The sequence below is a fragment of the Macrobrachium nipponense genome, chromosome 37, assembly GCF_015104395.2.
Source record: "Macrobrachium nipponense isolate FS-2020 chromosome 37, ASM1510439v2, whole genome shotgun sequence".
Lineage (NCBI taxonomy): Eukaryota > Metazoa > Arthropoda > Malacostraca > Decapoda > Palaemonidae > Macrobrachium > Macrobrachium nipponense.
In genome coordinates, this window is record NC_061097.1 from 40176007 (window position 1) to 40193847 (window position 17841).

At 46.0% G+C, this 17841-nt stretch overlaps 1 protein-coding gene across 1 annotated transcript in view; it reads right to left on the minus strand.

Moving 5' to 3' along the window:
- Positions 1-278: 278 nt before the first annotated feature.
- Positions 279-17841, minus strand: part of LOC135209176 (uncharacterized) — a 94264-nt gene continuing 76701 nt past the window's right edge. The window contains 1 exon segment of the mRNA XM_064241854.1: positions 279-1742. Coding sequence (XP_064097924.1) covers positions 1281-1742 — 462 coding nt within the window. The 3' untranslated portion in view covers positions 279-1280.

Consider the following 17841-nt stretch of genomic DNA (forward strand, 5'->3'; position numbering starts at 1 on the left):
TAGCGCATTACAAAATTGCCCTCAATTATTATCAGATATATTTCCCATATAAAATCACCTTTTAAAGATTCACACGGAAATCTCTAATGCTGATTAGCATACTGAGGAAAGCACATTTGGCATCACTGCTTCACCCTGCATACAACCACTTTTGGTCAACCAAGTACTACACTCAACACACCATAGTAAGATCAAGGTTTCTCTTTTTGTATGAACACAGCTTAAAATATTAAAACCTGCAAGGAAGTGCAATGCACTGCAAAGAATAAATAAGCATATTAACTAAGACAAAATATATTTCTCATAAAACTATCACTGTACAATCTAGGTATAAACAAACATTATTTGAAAAACTTCAAAATGGTAATAACCACATATAAAAATACCAATTCTATTGTACAACAAATCAGTTGTAACAAGGACAGATTACAAACATTTAAAAAAAAGTAGGATACTCAAGATTTCATTTGCAATCAGCCAATAGGATCTAATATGCGATTAAAAGTAGTTTCAATTTACAATTTACCTAGAAAGCTTTTACGAACGTAACTACATCTTACGCATTAACATAAAACATAGCACCAGAGATCTCTTCATATTTTTGAGCACTGAATAATACTTACAATTTTAATGCAAAACATAAAGGCTTTCACAACCTACGTACAAGGCTCTTCGACATGGACAAATCAACTTAAATAAAGCAACATAAAACAAACAGTCTTCAGGCAAGCACAATTCACCCACTCCACTTTGCCTTCTAAAATCATCATTGTCGTACCCCTGTCAAGAAATACTCAAAAGGTGATCCAAGGTCACATTTGTGAAAGAAAAAACTACACAAGTGTAATATTGCAGAAATTCATTTTTCATGTTGTACTTTTCGGCAGTTGACTTCTTTGAAAGTCCATTGTACCTAACAGTACAGCTCTTGTACAGTATGCAGTGATAATAGCTTTGTGAATGAAAGTACGCTATACAGTACTACATTGCAATATATTAAAAAAATCCATGACATGTCAAAGAACTATTTCAGAACACTTCCATGTTCCTGTATAAAAGTACTATGTGCAATCGTGTAAAAGACGGCAGGCTCAACACTTAGATTAAAAGAATCTAACCATTTCAATCCGAACATCTATGCCCGCAAGTGAAATTTCAATCTTTAACAAATTTAAAACTTTCATGAATTTATATATTATTGAACTTTTTCTATTGCTAAAACTTTAAGGAGATTGTACTTTGTTAACCATCTCCCAAAGACCTTAAATGGTGTTCTTGCTCTACCTTTGTATTGTTACTACAAACATCCCACTGTTCCCCTCATGAAAAGTATACCCTTTTTGCTGAAGGTAATCCCTTATTGCTGGCTTTAACTTAGCCTGACCACCTACGCTGTGAGCCCCTCGCCCAGTAATCAAAGACACCTGCAACTGGTTGATATTTCTGGCCATTAGGAGTTGTTCTCGCTCCAAGAGGAAGGCCTTTGTGGCATTCAAGGCTTCAGGTACATGTAGGAGATGAAGATCTAACACATTTGCATCTTTCTTGTTCTTCGAATTAACAGCCTCAAGAATTTTATAGGATGCTCGTTTATTGGCTTCGTTCAGCTTCTCCGCGTGCAACTTCCCTAGAGCAGCATAATATGCTGCCACATTCTTCATCCCTTTTTGGTATGCTTCCTGGGCTTTTCGGTAAAATTCTTGCCTCTGACTGTAATGCAACTGTGCCTCATCACGATACATCTGGAAAAAAGTAAAGGTCTTTAATGGTGACATAAAAAAAAGTTCAAACGTTTTCTTAAATTAATCAAGTCTGCAAAACAAGTTGGAAGCTCTGTGGTCTCACACTGTCAAAGTTCATTGAGTCAAAACTTTTTGAAATGCACTGCAGTGCTGAACAAGTACATAATATGACCCTAATTAGGTGTACAGTGTACAGTTGGGACTGGCTCCAGCACTATCCGTGTGCATAAAACTTTACCCAGATTCAAATTTCATATATGGAATACTGAAATGCACTACGTATACTATATATGTAATATACCATATGTTTTTGCATACACATACAAAACCTACAAACATCTTCCAGTCTGTGGTACATAGTACAAATCATCTCTTTGTCATTGTCAATACCTCACACATTGTAAACCTCATCCTAATGTAATTTATGTTGCACTTTTTTTATATAATTAGTATTGAAAAAGGTTCTATGCAAGTTCCATATTAATGCAACCATTGTAACAAATACAATATGCACTATAGTAAATTAAAGCAGCAACTGACACTTTATTATTACAGCAAATATGATATTGTTAAGATACAATAAAGTTTGTTCATACTTACCTGGCAGATATATATATAGCTGTATTCTCTGAAGTCCGACAGAATTTCTAAAAATTACGACACACGTAGTGGGAGTTGGGTGGTTAGTACCCATTCCCGCCGCTGGGAGGCGGGTATCAGGAACCATTCCCATTTTCTATCAGATTTCTATCTCCACTGTCTCCTGAGGGGAGGTGGGTGGGTACTAAAAATATATATATCTGCCAGGTAAGTATGAACAAACTTTATTGTATCTTAACAATATCATTTTGTTCATGAAACTTACCTGTCAGATATATATATAGCTGAATCCCACCTTTGGCGGTGGGAGAGACAGAAAAAGGATTTTAGGAAACATATAAATGTAGATGATTGACATCTTGGTTCCTTACCTGTTAGCAAAGCTGACTTCGTGATTACTGTCACACAAGCCTGCTTCTGCTTCACTAGAGATACCAACAAGGTAGTTGGTGCGCTCTAGATGATCTGTCAACGGGGACGGGACCACAATGTGACTAGACCATGACCATACTTCTGAGGGCAACGAGGCAAAAACCACCACCTAAGTTAGCCTAACAAAAAACTCCCATATACCAAAGGCTAAAGGAAGGGACAACCGTACTCGGCGGCCGACCCTACAACCATAAACATTGCAAATATTAAAAACTCACCTACCCTTTTCTATGGGAAAGGATGAGTGCTACCTCCTGCCCCCAAAATAGTGTCTGCGGCGACGTATGGTCCAAGAGAGTAACAGTTTTCATAGTCGTTCTCACCTCCCCCGGGAGGTAGTGCGAGGCGAACAATGAGTTACTCCTCCAAAAAGTAGCACTTAAAATGTCTTTAAGAGCCATGTTTTTCTGAAAGGCTATTGAGGTCGAAATAGCCCTCACTTCGTGCGCATTAACTTTTAACAGCTTAAAGTCACTGTCTTTGCAAGAAGAGTGCGCCTCCTTAATGGTGTTTCTTAAAAAGAATGCCAGTGCATTCTTTGACATGGGCATATTTGGTCTCTTGACCGAACACCATAAGTTCTCCGCAGAACCTCTACAATCCTTCGTTCTACGAAGATACTCTCTAAGAGCCCTAACAGGACACAGGACTCTTTCTGGCTCTTGACCAATGATCTCTGCCATACCCTTGATCTCGAACGTTTTAGGCCAAGGATTGGAAGGGTTTTCGTTTTTAGCCAGAAAAGACATACCCAAAGAGCAGACCGCATTATGCCCTTTGAAGCCGACGTGTTTACTAATAGCCTGTATTTCGCTAACTCTCTTCGCCGTCGCCAGAGCAGTTAGGAATACAGTTTTCTTCGTCAAATCTCGTAGAGAAGTAGAGTAAAGAGGTTCAAAGCGATTTGACATATTTGAGGACCACATCCAGGTTCCACGAAGGTAACTTTGGTAGCGGGACCTTGGTAGTCTCGAAAGATCTCAATAGATCATGGAGATCCTTGTTATTAGCGAGGTCAAGACCTCTATGGCGAAAAACTACAGATAAGACGCTTCTGTAGCCTTTAATGGTTGACACTGCAAGCTTCAGATCTTGTTTAAGATAAAGCAAGAAGTCGGCGATCTGGTTCACAGAGGTAGTGGTAGAGGAAATTCCTTTTCTCTTACACCAACTTCTAAAGGCTGCCCACTTCGATTGATAAACCGCGATTGATGAAGGTCTCCTCGCGGTGGCGATAGCTTTAGCTACTGGTTTCGAAAAACCTCTCGCTCTGGCCAACTTCTGGATAGTCTGAACGCAGTCAGACTCAGAGCGGAGAGGTTTTTGTGGTACCTCTCGAAGTGGGGCTGTTTGAGTAGATCTCTCCTTAACGGAAGAGATCTCGGAAAATCCACCAGGTAGAACATCACCTCTGTAAACCAGATCGCTGCGGGCCAAAAGGGGGCGATTAACGTCAACCTCGTCCCCTCCGATGCTGCGAATTTTCTCATCACTTCCCCCAGGATCTTGAAGGGGGGAAAAGCGTAGAGATCTAGGCCCGTCCAATCCCATAGAAGGGCGTCTACTGCTACTGCCCCCGGATCGAGAACCGGGAGCAATAAAGGGGGGGGAGTCTCGCCATCCTTGATGTTGCAAAAAATGTCCACTAAGGACATCCCCAAAGACCCCACAGCTCCTGGCATACGTCCTGATTGAGGGTCCACTCTGTCGGCAATAACTGTCCTTGTCGACTGAGGAGATCTGCCCGGACGTTCTCGACTCCGGCAATGAACCTTGTCAATATCGTGACTTCTCTCTCCTTTGCCCAAAGTAGAATCTCTTTCGCTAGAGCGAACAGGGAGCGAGAGTGTGTTCCTCCTTGTTTCTTCAAGTATGCCAGGGCTGTGGTGTTGTCCGAGTTGACTTGAACTACACGACGGGAGACTTTGTTCTGAAAGAACTGGAGCGCTAATTGAACCGCTGCCAGCTCTTTGAAGTTGATATGCCAGGCTACCTGTTCCCCTTCTCCAGTTACCTGACACTTCCTTCCCCCCCCCTAGAGTTGCTCCCCACCCCGTGGATGACGCGTCGGAGAACAACACTAGTTCGGGGTTCTGAAGCTTGAGGGATATGCCCTCTGACAGCTTCCACGGATCAAGCCACCATCTTAGATGGTTCTTCACCTCTTCCGAGATGCTTAACTTCATGTCGAAGTTGTCCTTGTCTGTCCAGTTGTCCGACAGAAAGAACTGAAGAGGTCGGAGGTGTAGCCTCCCCAGGGAAACAAACTTCTCCAGCGAGGAAATGGTCCCCAGCAGACTCATCCATTCCCTCACCGAAAGGCTGACACTTTTTCTATGCCTTGTTGCTGACGTTCCTGGGATGGAAAAGCCCGAAAAGCCACTGAATCCATCTGAATCCCCAGATACACGATGGACTGTGTTGGGGTCAGATGTGACTTTTCGAAGTTCACCAGAAGTCCCAGGGACGCAGCTAAAGACAGAGTCGTTTTGCATGTCCTTCAGGCAGCGGGTCTGCGAGGAGGCTCGTATGAGCCAGTCGTCCAGATAGAGCGAGATTCTGATGTTGGAAAGATGGAGCCACCTCGCCACGTTCTTCATTAAGATGGTGAAGATAAAAGGGGCCGTACTCAGTCCGAAACAAAGAGCCCTGAATTGAAAGACCTTCCCTTTCAGGACGAACCGAAGGTACTTTCATCGATTGGGGATGTATCGGGACGTGAAAGTAGGCGTCCTGTAGGTCGAGTGATACCATCCAATCTCCAGGTCTTAAGGCCCCCAGAACTGACTGAGGAGTCTCCATCTTGAACCTCTGCTTTTCTATAAAGAGGTTTAGACGACTTACGTCCAAGACCGGCCGCCACCCTCCTGATTGTTTCGGTACAAGAAACAATCTGTTGTAAAATCCTGGCGTTGCCAGGTCTAAAACCTGTTCCACTGCTCGTTTCTCGAGCATCTGCTCGAGCAGGTCGAAAAGTATCCTCCGTTTTGTTTGAGAATACGACGGGGACAAGTCCCTGGGAGTGGAAGTCAGCGGGGGCGGCTTTATGAAAGGGATCTTGTAACCCTTCTCTATGACGCCGAGAGACCAGGTGTCCGCCTCTCTTTCTCTCCAGGCTTCTGCAAACAACTGCAGCCTGGCTCCTACCGGTGGCTGAAGGAACGATCTCTCACTTCTTGCCCCTAGACTTAGACGGGGCTCTACCTCTAGGAAGGCTTCTTCCTCGGGTGACGATCTAGCGGAAGTCCCTCCACGAAAGGGCTTCTGCCTTTCTACAACGGTTGGGCTCCTGAAGACGTGGAAGGTCCAGCCGGGACGTCTCGAAGACTGAGCAACAGGTCTTGAGTGGCTTTTTCTTGAAGACTAACTGCCAGATCCTTCACCATAGCCTGGGGGAAGAGATGACTCGAGAAGGGCGCATACAAAAGTTCTGTCCTCTGTGAGGGAGAGACAGACTTAGCCGCAAAGTTGCAATAGAGCGACCTTTTCTTCAGCACACCTGCTGAAAAATGAGAGGCTAACTCCTCTGAGCCATCCCTGACGGCCTTGTCCATGCATGACAATACCTGCGGACAGCTCCCCCAAGCTGATCGAGTCTGGCTTACGAGACTGGTTGTCTAAAGCTCCGAGACACCAGTCTAAGAAGTTAAAGACTTCCAAGGACCTAAACAGTCCCTTCAAAAGATGGTCCAGTTCGGAAATCGTCCACGACACTTTAGCTGAGGCTAAAAGGGACCTCCTTGAGGCATCAACCACGCTGGCGAAATCTCCTTGAGCAGACGTAGGAACCTTCAATCCTAAATCTTTTCCTGTTTCATACCACATCCCTGCCTTACCGCTAAGTCTAGACGGAGGCAGGGCGAAAGTAGTCCTTCCCTTTGCTTTTCTAGACTCCATCCAGGCGTTAACCTTCCGGAAAGCTCTCTTAGTAGACAAAGACGTCTTCATTTTCACGAAACCTGGAGTCTTGCTTGCTTTCGACGACGAAAACTGTGAAGGAGGAGAAGGAGGGGCAGAAGGCTGGAAAGTATCACCAAACGAATCACGAAGTAGCCGTGCCAATACTTGGTAATCTGACGAAGCCGACGTCGAAGGTTGTTCTTCGTCAACATCCTCAGAAGAACCGCTAAGTTCTCCTTCTTCCTTACCCGAGTGAAAATCCGACGGAAGAGGCAAAAGTCCTTTCGCTCCAAGTCTCCTGTCCGAACGATGACAAGAAGAAGCGGGTAACGGATCCTTAACAGTCACAGGATCAGGAATCACCCTTTGAGGAGAACGTGAAGAAGTAGGCAGACGTGAAGCGTCAGCCAAAGCCTCGGGAACATCATCCGAGTGATAGCGAACTTCCACATTCACGTCCACAGAGCTCTTACGACAACGTCTACTAGCGTCCATCTGAGCGTCCAACCTAGCGTCCTTCCGAGCGTCCAAATCAGCGTCCGACCGAGCGTCCAAAGGAGCATCCAACGTAGCGACTCTTCTAACGTCCAGCGAAGCGTCCTTACGAACGTCCCGCGAAGAAACCTGGTCAGCTACCCGACGAGCGTCCCGTTGAGTGTCGACACGCTCATGTCGAAGAGGGCAGAACGTATTGAAGTCCGTCCGACAGCAACAAACTCGTCGCCAGCAGAAACGTCGAAGTTGGAATGCCGAGCTTCTTCTCGACGAGAAGAGAGAGGAGCATGATGGGATCTCTCTCTAACCTGACGTCTACCGTCACCTCTAGACGAACCCTGGGGAGCAGAACAAATCCTAGAGGGCGAAATATCAGGAGACGGGGACGAAAGAGGCGCAGGTGGAGAAGACTGTCTTGTTCTCTTGATCGGAAGTCTATCGTCCTTCTTGCGACGAGGAACCGTCTCCTTCTGCTTAAGTAAAGCGTCCAGTTGCCGTTGCATAGCAATGATGATCTCCGTCTGAGAAGTCTCCTTACGCGGAGACGAGCTGCGCTTGTGAGAAGGTGAGGGGCGAGGGGACGCCTTCTTCCTTCTCCCAGGAACAGCCTTGGCTCTAGAGCGACTGAGGCGCTCGAGGGCGTCATCATCTGATGACGTCCTAGACTTCTTCTGGGGCGGAAATGCTACACTTTCCGGAGAAGAATGCCACTCAGACATCGCATGACGTGAAGCGTCTAGATCTTGAAGAGTCCTCTTCAAAGGTCGCGAATCCGGACAAGATTCCCACCCCTTGCGCGGGGAGGACGCGTCGGAAGACGAGAAACAATCTCTCAGGATACGTGCTCGAGCACGCTCCTTAGCAGCCTGGGAAGCGTCCACATGAACTGCTGAAGGGACGTCAGATCGGTGGGGGATCCCCGTAACCCTCCTTCAGCCTTCGACATGCCCTCTCCCTGAGTCCTGGGAGTCCGGCAGAGGTCCCAGCCTAAAGGCGCTATAGGGCCGATCTGACGCCCCCTCCACTTCACTAGGGGCACTATCACTGCACTTAGTTTGCCTGTTTTCAAGGGCAAGCACTTTAGATTCAAGCGTCTTCAATGAATCCAGAATAAGCGAAAGGGCATTACCCTCCGCAGACACCACTTGAGGGCCCGAAGGCAACACTACGGGGTTAGGAGACACAAAATCTAAAGGAGGGTTAGAAGGGGATACATTAAGACCCTGTCTGCTACCCGACTTACTCCTGGAGGAAGACCTCCTGATCCTATCACGCTCTAATTTATTTACGTAGGATTCATACGTCTTCCATTGTAAATCATCCAAGCTTTCACACTCATTACAGTGCAAATCATATTTACACTCTTGCCCCCTACACCCTTTACACAATGTGTGAGGATCAACCAAGGCTTTTGGTAGCCTAACCTTGCATTCCACTTTCGAACACACCCTGGCGCTAGCCGAACTAGATCCAGACATATTTAAGGAAAAAAACCAAGCCAAATTCACAACAGTCCAAAGTCACGTATGCCAAGCTATCGATCCAAAACCAAAAAACCAAAAAGTCAAGAGGATACTCAAGCAATGAAAAGTTTTCCAAAATCCTGAGGCGGAGGTGTGTAAACAGTTGTTTACGACACCGGCGACAGAAGAAATCTGATAGAAAATGGGAATGGTTCCTGATACCCGCCTCCCAGCGGCGGGAATGGGTACTAACCACCCAACTCCCACTACGTGTGTCGTAAGTTTTAGAAATTCTGTCGGACTTCAGAGAATACAGCTATATATATATCTGACAGGTAAGTTTCATGAACAAAACAATATGTTGAATGGAATGTATATACTACATGAATAAACATTCTCTCTCTCTGATGTTTGTAATACACACTCAATTAGACTTTCATGAGTTGCAGTAAGCCATGCTTTTCTGCTGCGTAACAGTGACTGTAGCTGTATTCAGTACGGAGTTGGTTATGTCACAGTACATTACAGTTTTAAGATGGTAACAGCAACATGTTATTAGAGTATACCTAATTCTATGAATTTTTTTGAAATATTTTTTTTATGGATTATTTCCATTCTTGGTGTTCTGAGAGTAGCAAATCTAGAGTGGGGTGTTTTAATACTTCCAGAGTATTTTGTTAATATCTTCCAAAACTGTACTAGTACTATCTGATAGTTATCAGATTTAAACAATGGCACAGTACTAGAAAGCTTTCAAGGAATTTTTTACCTGTATTTCATAACATTTTGGGAAACTTCCCATCAGTTACACCCATCCGGCCTCAGGCTCAACCCTTCAGGTTTTACATTGTGTTCATTTCAACACCAAGGTAAGAGGAGAATGACTCAGTGTTAAAACAACTGGTCTTGACATGCATAATTACATAACAGCCCTTTAGCACAACCTTCATTAACTTTTTAACAAATAAGAGCTATTTGAACTCTGAAACATGATTCCTTATCAAGTTTCATCAGTTAACCAGAAATACACATGTAATACGTACCAAGAATGTGACTCAAAGTTCTTGATAATTACTGTAACCTAGGGTTCACATCATACTAAGTAAATTCATTCTTACAATATTTTTTCCAGACAGGTTTCATGCAAAACAAGTTCTCAACAACTCCCTCTGCCCTTAGCACTATCTGCTTAAACTCTGGCTCCAGCCCCCCTTCCTTGAGTGGCAAACTATAATGCCATATACTACTATAGGTCCTTTACAAAGTAGTTTCAAGACAGCAGGCTCAGAGCATGTCTATGTGGGTTTTCCTGATATCCTTCTTCATTCGACCTTCCAACCCAGTCTTTCACTTTTATAAGGAATCATAACTCCTCACTTTTTTTTCCATCAGGGAGCTTACAGGAAGCTACTCTGGTACAGGTCCCATACTTCTTCATCACGCATACCAGGATGGAGACAGGAGTCGTCCTTACCCTGCTCATAACAGCAACAGGAAAGCTGACATTCCTGGGTGGGAATTCATCACCAGGCATGATCGAGATAATTCCACCTGCCTCAGGATAATCCTGCGAGACATCTTTGATGGTCTTTCCAATGCCTTGGCTTCTATTGACCCTTAATGGATGGAGTGATCCTCTGGAGTAGTAATAACAGATCTGGGGTGGTGGACGGATTGATCATGTAGTTAAACAATATTATGTGCCATTGATTTGGTAACAATCGGGGGGGAAAGAGGTGCCAATACTTTTATAGCCCATGAATTCAGTTTTGGCAACTTTTATAGTGACTAAGATCATGAGTGTGGGCATCTCAAGACTTCAGTAGTGCTTGTGACTTGAAGGTGGAATGTTCTGTGTCTCTCTCTCTCTCACACGACGTCTTTTTTGTAAATTTGCTCGTAATAATACCAAGGGGTTGCTGTTGTTTTTGTCGATTTGTAATTTTACAAAGAAAATTGCAAAGCTATATTATAAAAAACATGTAAAAGTAAAAAAAAAAAGTTACTGAATCTTCGTTCTCGGTAAATTTTTCAACAAATATGCTAAGAATTTGTTATTGCTTTTATTTCTTATCTGTTTTGATATTGTGTGAGCAGTAATACTATCACAATTTCTGAAAGTAAATTGTATTTTTCCCAACTATACAAACCTGAGGTCCTTTACATAAGGAATTACTATTCAGCGCCAGCTGGACCGTCATAAGATTTACTAACAAGGTAGTTAAGTAGTGACTGCTTGTCCGATGGTCGGAAGTCCTGCCCAACTGGAGGTAAACATATCAATTTAGGCCCAGGAACAGAGTGAGGGGTGGCATGAGGTGGGACTATATGTAAAAGATCTCAGGTTTGTATAGTTTGGAAAAATAGAATTTAATACTTCCAAAAATTGTGATTTGTTCCAACGCATTTTACAAACCATCGGTCCTTTACATAAGGAAGACTCACTTATTGGTGGGAGGAATCTGAGTCTTGTGAACAGACTGGTGTTCGCCCAACCTGGGTTCCCTCCCTATTCGTAAGAGCAAAGGGGGAGGGGAACCTAGCCTCTGTCCAACTGATCGGAGTGTGCATTGCAAGATCAGTGGTCAGACCTCTGGACCAATTCATTAGAGGGAGGCAAGCGCACCTAATATGAAAAGCAAGCAAGAACTAAGTCCTAAATACGAAGCCAAATATAAAGTATTTGGTTTGTTTCTTACTGTTCTTACTGGGGTCCACTTCCCCCCTTGCTAGGGAAGGGATGGATAAATGCTTCTATCCCTAATGAAAAGGATAGAATGGAGCTCGGTTACGTAGCTTACCTGCATCATCGTCCTGTCCAGCATTGTGACGACCGCTACCCTCTGCCCGCAGGGAGGGAAGAAAAGAGGAGGAAGAGGAGCCAGTCACACTCTCATTCACTCTCCATTCATACGGCATCACAAGGATGGGATGCCACCTTGTCCAGTAAAGGAGCTGGGTAAGCTACACAACTTGTTGAGCAGCCAAAACGGGTCCCAAGGAAAAAGTGTCCAAGGACCTATGGGCAATATCCCAAAGGTAGAAGGAGGTGAAGGTGGTCTGGTTGGACCACACCCCTGCCTTCAGCACCTGTGCAATGGACAAGTTCTTGCGGAATGCAAGGGTAGGACCAATGCCTCTGACTTCGTGGGCTCTCAGACGAAAGATGCTGGTGTCGGCACTCCTGTCTGAGTTGTACGCTTTCCTGATTACCTCACGAAGCCAGAAAGAAGCAGTGTTCTTGGACATCTTTCTTGGTCACCCCGGTGCTGACGAAGAGGCGTCGACTCTCAGGCCTGAGGTGTCGAGTTTTCTTCAGGTAGCGCAGTAGCACCCTCCCAGGACAAAGCAGCATCTCATCCGCATCATTATCAGTGAAGTCTTCTAGGGAGGGGATCGTGAAGGACTCGAACCTGGTGTCAGGGACCGAAGGGTTCGAGTCTTCGCTAGGAAATCAGGGACGAAATTGAGCGCAACCGATCCCCATCCCCTCGAATGTTTAACATCGAAGGAAAGACCCTGAAGTTCTCCTACTCTCTTCATTGATGCCAGGGCCAGCAGATCCCTGTCTGACAACTCTCGGAGAGGCTCGTAGGGTCTACGAGTCAAACTCCTTAAGGCAAGAGTCACATACCACCCTGGGGGCCTGAGTTCCCTGGGTGGGCAAGACCTCTTGAAGCTCCTCATCAGGAGAGATATTTCCATGGAGGAGGAAATATCAACTCCTCGCAGCTTAAGGACTAGGGCCAGGGCGGCTCCGTATCCTTTGAATGCGGAGACTGAGAGGAGCTTCTCTCAGTGAAGAAAGATGAGGAAATCCGCTCCCTGCTGAAGAGTAGCTCTGAGCAGAGAGAGACCCCGTCTACGACATCAACCACAAAAGACGGACCACTTTCCCTAGTATACTGCTGCAGAGGACTGTCTGAGGTATCCAGCCATCTCTGTTGCTGCTCGGCGAGAAAAGCCTCTTGCTCGCAAGAGATGGTGGATAACAGCCAGCCGTGAAGACAGGGAATGAACTGCCTAGTGGTACCGTTCTACATGTGGTTGACACAGCAGGTTATGCCATGGGGGAATCTCTCGCGGTGCCTCCAGGGCACGTACGGCAGCGGAACTTGTACCGTGGCCGAAGGGGTGACCGTAGTCACGTGCTGGGTGTACACCAGGTGCGGTGGAGCAGCATAAACTGGTGTCGAGACGGTCATAGTTGTCTCCACCAGGTGAGCGACCGGGGCTTCAGCCAGATGAGTGCCCGGAAGAGTCAAAGATCACCACACCTGCTGAAAATCTCCACTCACGGAGGCAGACACACCTTAGGAAGCAACAGTTGGGTTACGGGGGAGGGGGGGGTCCTGTTTGCTCAGAGGGGGCATGTTCCCAAACTGAGTAAACAGAAGACCCTGAGTACATCTCCAGGTCAGGGTGTTGCTCTCCTTCCTCTGCACTTGAAAAATCAAGCAAAGAGGCGGAGCGGGACTCATCCCCCGAAGGGGGGAGAGCCATATGCGGGAGTTGATGAGGAGGGAGAAAAGACGACGACGTGTCAGTCACCAGAGTGTCAAGGGAGAGCTTTCTGATGACACCTTGGCGGCTCTACGTGGCTTCCTCCTCTTCTCGTACAACTCCCACTGCTCCTCCGACCAGGAGACACAAACATCACAAGTAATGGCACCTAGTACATAAAGGAAGAGGGTCCACAGCATCGCTGGACCTAAAAGCCCCACACTTATTGCCTCCCACTCCAGGGCACACTCTCCAGTTGGATGGGGGGCGAGGGGGCTTCTCCGCTTCGTGGGACTGCATGCTGTTCAGCGATGCAATATCACAATAATGAAAACAAAAATAATAACCAGAGTACTTACAATGACTTTCACACTAGTATTCCAAAGAAACAGGTAGAAAAGTAAGCAGCTTGATATAACTCACGACAGAAGCGGGCAGAGAGGCGAGCACACGTCTTCACCCGACGGCGGTCGAAAGCAAAGTGATATGTTTACCTCCAGTCGGGCGGGACTCCCGACCATCGGACAAGCAGTTACTGCCGAACTACCTTGTTAGTAAATCTTACAACAGGTCCAGCTGGCACCGAATAGTAATTCCTTAGGTAAAAGACCGATGGTTTGTATAACGTTTCGGAACAATATAATTTTACAAAATAAAATAAATTTATTAGAAAAATTTTGGTAAAATTTATGACTGTCTTGTAAAAGAGGCCCCACAAGGTGTCGTAAATGGAATTTTTATTCTAAAATTAATATTAATAATACTTACCTGTATAATTTATCTAGCCCTAAATCCCCAAAAACCGCACCAAAATTTACCACATTGGCAACCCTGTTACCTCCTATTCTGTCCACCAGTTGGCAACACTGTCGTTGACAGATACAAAAACCTTCCCTCAAATCAGTTGTGATAGGCAGATCGTGGGGTAGGATGGGTGGGACTAGATAAATTATACAGGTAAGTATTATTAATATTAATTTTAGAATAAAAATTCCAAATTAATAAACATTACCTTAATATAATTTATCTAGCCCGATTAACCACATTGAAAAGGAGGAGGGAATCTGAATACAATTTCCCCTTCGGACAGAATAGGAGAAAACAAACGATATATCATAGGCAGTCAAAACTCAACCCAAGGTCTAAGATACTAACAACTCAAAGTCTCCTACCATAATGCCACCAAACTGCGGCAGCACAGGACAAGGAGTAAGTGCATAGTCAGTCCGTCTGTACTAAAGTCAGGTGACCGACCAGGTGACCAGTCAAGACGAATTGCGGACAGCAAGGCTGCACCCTGAAGACTATCAAGCACTATTCTTTCCCTAAAGGATGAGTGTCTGGACTGTCTGGGCGATTCAAAGCTAAGCAAACCTTGAGGGGTGTATCAACGCAACCCGACGTCGCCAGCAACGAATCAGCTCATGAGCAACTCCTAACTCGAGCTTTCTGGTGCCAAGAGAAAGGAGCGCGGAGCAAAAAAGGCGATTCAGTCCCGAAGGACGAATGCCTGACAGTCCAACCTGGTCTCATGTTACACGATCATCGGGGGTGTATCAACGCAACCGACTTCGTCAACAAGAAACTCAGGGCTACTAAATGTCGCCTGATCTCACACGAGTGTCTGACTCCGAGAAAACAGGTGAGACAAAAAGTAGATGGTGAGCGAGTCACCAATGACAGCAGACGATCCATCGACTAATTCCCTGTCCAGGACAGTGGAAGAAGCAGGAGTCGTCAGGACAAGCGAACCAGTGGCTAGTCCTAGGTCAGCATCGACTCTGGGAGAAGCGTAGTCGCCAGTGCCGACAACCCAGTGGCTGGAACCATTTCACACTGACAATGGAAGCAGCATGAGTTGCCAAGCAGTCAGTCCCTGTCATCAAAAACACCTAAATACCAAACTGCCTAATTCCCATTATAACTACGTCAAAACCTGCCATGGGTTATAATACAAAAACAAAAAATATATACAACAAAACAAAATTAATGAATAATATACAGGTAGCAACCAAACGTAAAACAGGAAGACTACCTAATTCTCCTGTCTGACGATCTGTCCTGCCATCACCAACGGGCCCAAAGAACGAAGGTCGCCTAGAACTAGAGAAATATCCCTCAAGTAAAAAGAGGCCGGGCAAAAACAGAATTAGAACGCCAAGTCGCCGCCTCAAGCACCTTGGCGACTGAGACGTTCTTCATAAAAGCTACTGATGTAGCAACTGCTCTAATACTGTGTGCTCTCGGCGTCTGGTATTCCCCAGCAGCCGAAACCACCAGTTTTAATGATCAGATCTCTGAGAAAAAAGGATACACCATTCTTTGAAATAGGTCTCTTGACATTTAGGGGGTGAAAGAAACAAACAGATGACGGGGACGACCCTGAATGTCCTTCGTGCGGCGTAAATAACATGAGAGCGCCCTAACAGGGCAAAGAACTAATTCCTCATTTAAATTACCAACAAAGTCGACCAGTGACTTCAGTACGAAAGACCTGGGAATGGGATTATCAGACGATTCAGTCTTTGCGACAAATTCAGGAAGGTATGACAAAATCATGTCTTGTCCAGATCTGGCAACCAGAAAAGAGTGCGCTTGCAGTTCACCCACCTCTTGGCTGTAGCCAGTGAGACAAGGAAGAGTGTCTTAGAAGAGAGGTCCCTAAATTTGGCAGAATTCAGAGGCTCAAACGGAGGGAACCTTAAGGCTTGAAGTGACTTTGTTAACGTCCCATGTCGGAGGCGAACACTGGCGGGCCTGGGTCGAGATAAGGAAAAAAGAGCGAAGTAAATCTCTAATGACATAAGATGAAGAGATCTCAGGGAGCCTTGCCTTAAAACATAGGAAAGCATAGACCTATAACCCTTAATGCACGAAGGTGACAGGGCCCTGTCATGACGTAAATGAACTAAAAACTCTCCGCTACTTTCGGTAAGGAAGGTCTAGAAATTGAATGTCCTTGAGACTTACACCAATGTCTGTAAACCGACCATTTAGCTGATAATTTACTCTGGTTGATTGCCGTCTGGCAAGAGCCAACTGTCGCGCCACTCTGGAGGAGAACCCTTCGTGCTTGGAGAACCTCCTGACAGTCTCCAGGCATGAAGATGAAGCATGTGGAGCCTCTGATGGAACCGATGAAAAGGGGTGGGGTTGTTTGAGAAGATCTGGTCTCTCTGGCAGGCAAATGGGGGGTTCCACCAGTGCTTCCAGAAGGTCGGGAAACCACTCCTTCTGTGGCCAGAAGGGGGCGATCAAGGTGAGATCCAGACGCTTGGTTGCCCTCACTTTGTTGAGGACTGACCTCACCAGAGAGAACGGAGGAAAAGCATAGGCTTGAAGTCCCTCCCAGTCCTGCAAAAGAGAGTCTGTCCCAGCACTCTGAGGAGTCTGGTAAGGGGCGAAGAATATCTGGCACCGAAAATTCAGTGGGGTGGCAAACAGATCGACTGTGACAGGCCATTTCTTCCTGAGGCTGTCGAAGACTTCCTGGCAAAGTGTCCACTCCGACCTTGAACTTCGTTCGGTCTCGACAAGGCGTCTGCTACGTTGTGATGGCCCAGGATAAACTGAGGGAACCAACGTAATCCCCCTGTCTTCTGCCCAACACAGGATTGATCGGGCTTCTTGAGTGAGAAGATCCGACTGTGTGCCGCCTTGGTTTCTCAAGTACGAGACTGCTGTGGTGTTGTCGACAAAGATCGCGACAACCGACTCCAACAGTTGTTCCTGAAATGAAAGAAGGCCTAGGTACACTGCCTCAGTTCCCTCCATTTATTGACATGATCCTCTCCTCCTCTAACCAAAGGCCCGAAGCGGCTTCGGAGCCCAGGTGTGCGCCCCAACCTTGATCCGAGGCGTCTGACCAAAACATTAGGTCCGGAGGAACCGAAAGAAGAGATGTCCCCGACTTGAGGCGGTGAACTTGCATCCACCAACAGAGATCCTTCCGACATTGTGGAGAAGAGGCGACTATCGTGTCCTCGGACACGAAATCCCATGACTGGCGAAGTGTCCGACTGATAGAAGGACCCTCATTCTTTGAGACGACTCCTCCGGGAACCAGTTGGATGAGGGATGACAAATGGCCCAGGAGAGACCTCCAAAGAGAAATGGCTGCGTTACGGAGGACAAAATTCTTCGATCAGACTCAGAAGCTTGTCTATCCGTTTCTGAGCGGGAGAAGCCCTCAAAATCTGGGAATTCCAAAACAATCCCCAGATAAGTCATGATCTGGCAAGGGATTAGATTGGACTTGTCGAAGTTGACACGAATGCCCAACTCGACACAAAGAGACAGAACTATCTCCCTCGACCGGAGACATTTCTCTAGAGATTCGGCCCCTGGACTAGCCAATCGTCCAGATACCGAAGCATCCTTACATTTAACTGATGCAGAATAGCTGAAACAGGAGCCATCACCCGAGAGAAAAGACCTGTGGAGCAGTGGTGAGGCCGAAACAAAGGGTCTTGAACTGGAAAAACAAAACTCCCGAGTCCGTGAAAAACCGAAGGTAAGGTCTGCTTCTTGGATGGATGGGGATTTGCAGATAAGCATCCTGCAGATCGATGGAAATCATCCAGTCCCCCCTCCTGACGGATGAAAGAACAGTCTGGACCGTCTCCATCCTGAACTTGGACTTTAGAATGAACTTGTTCAAACCGAGAGATCTATGATGGGGCGCCAGGCACCCGAGGCCTTTAGAA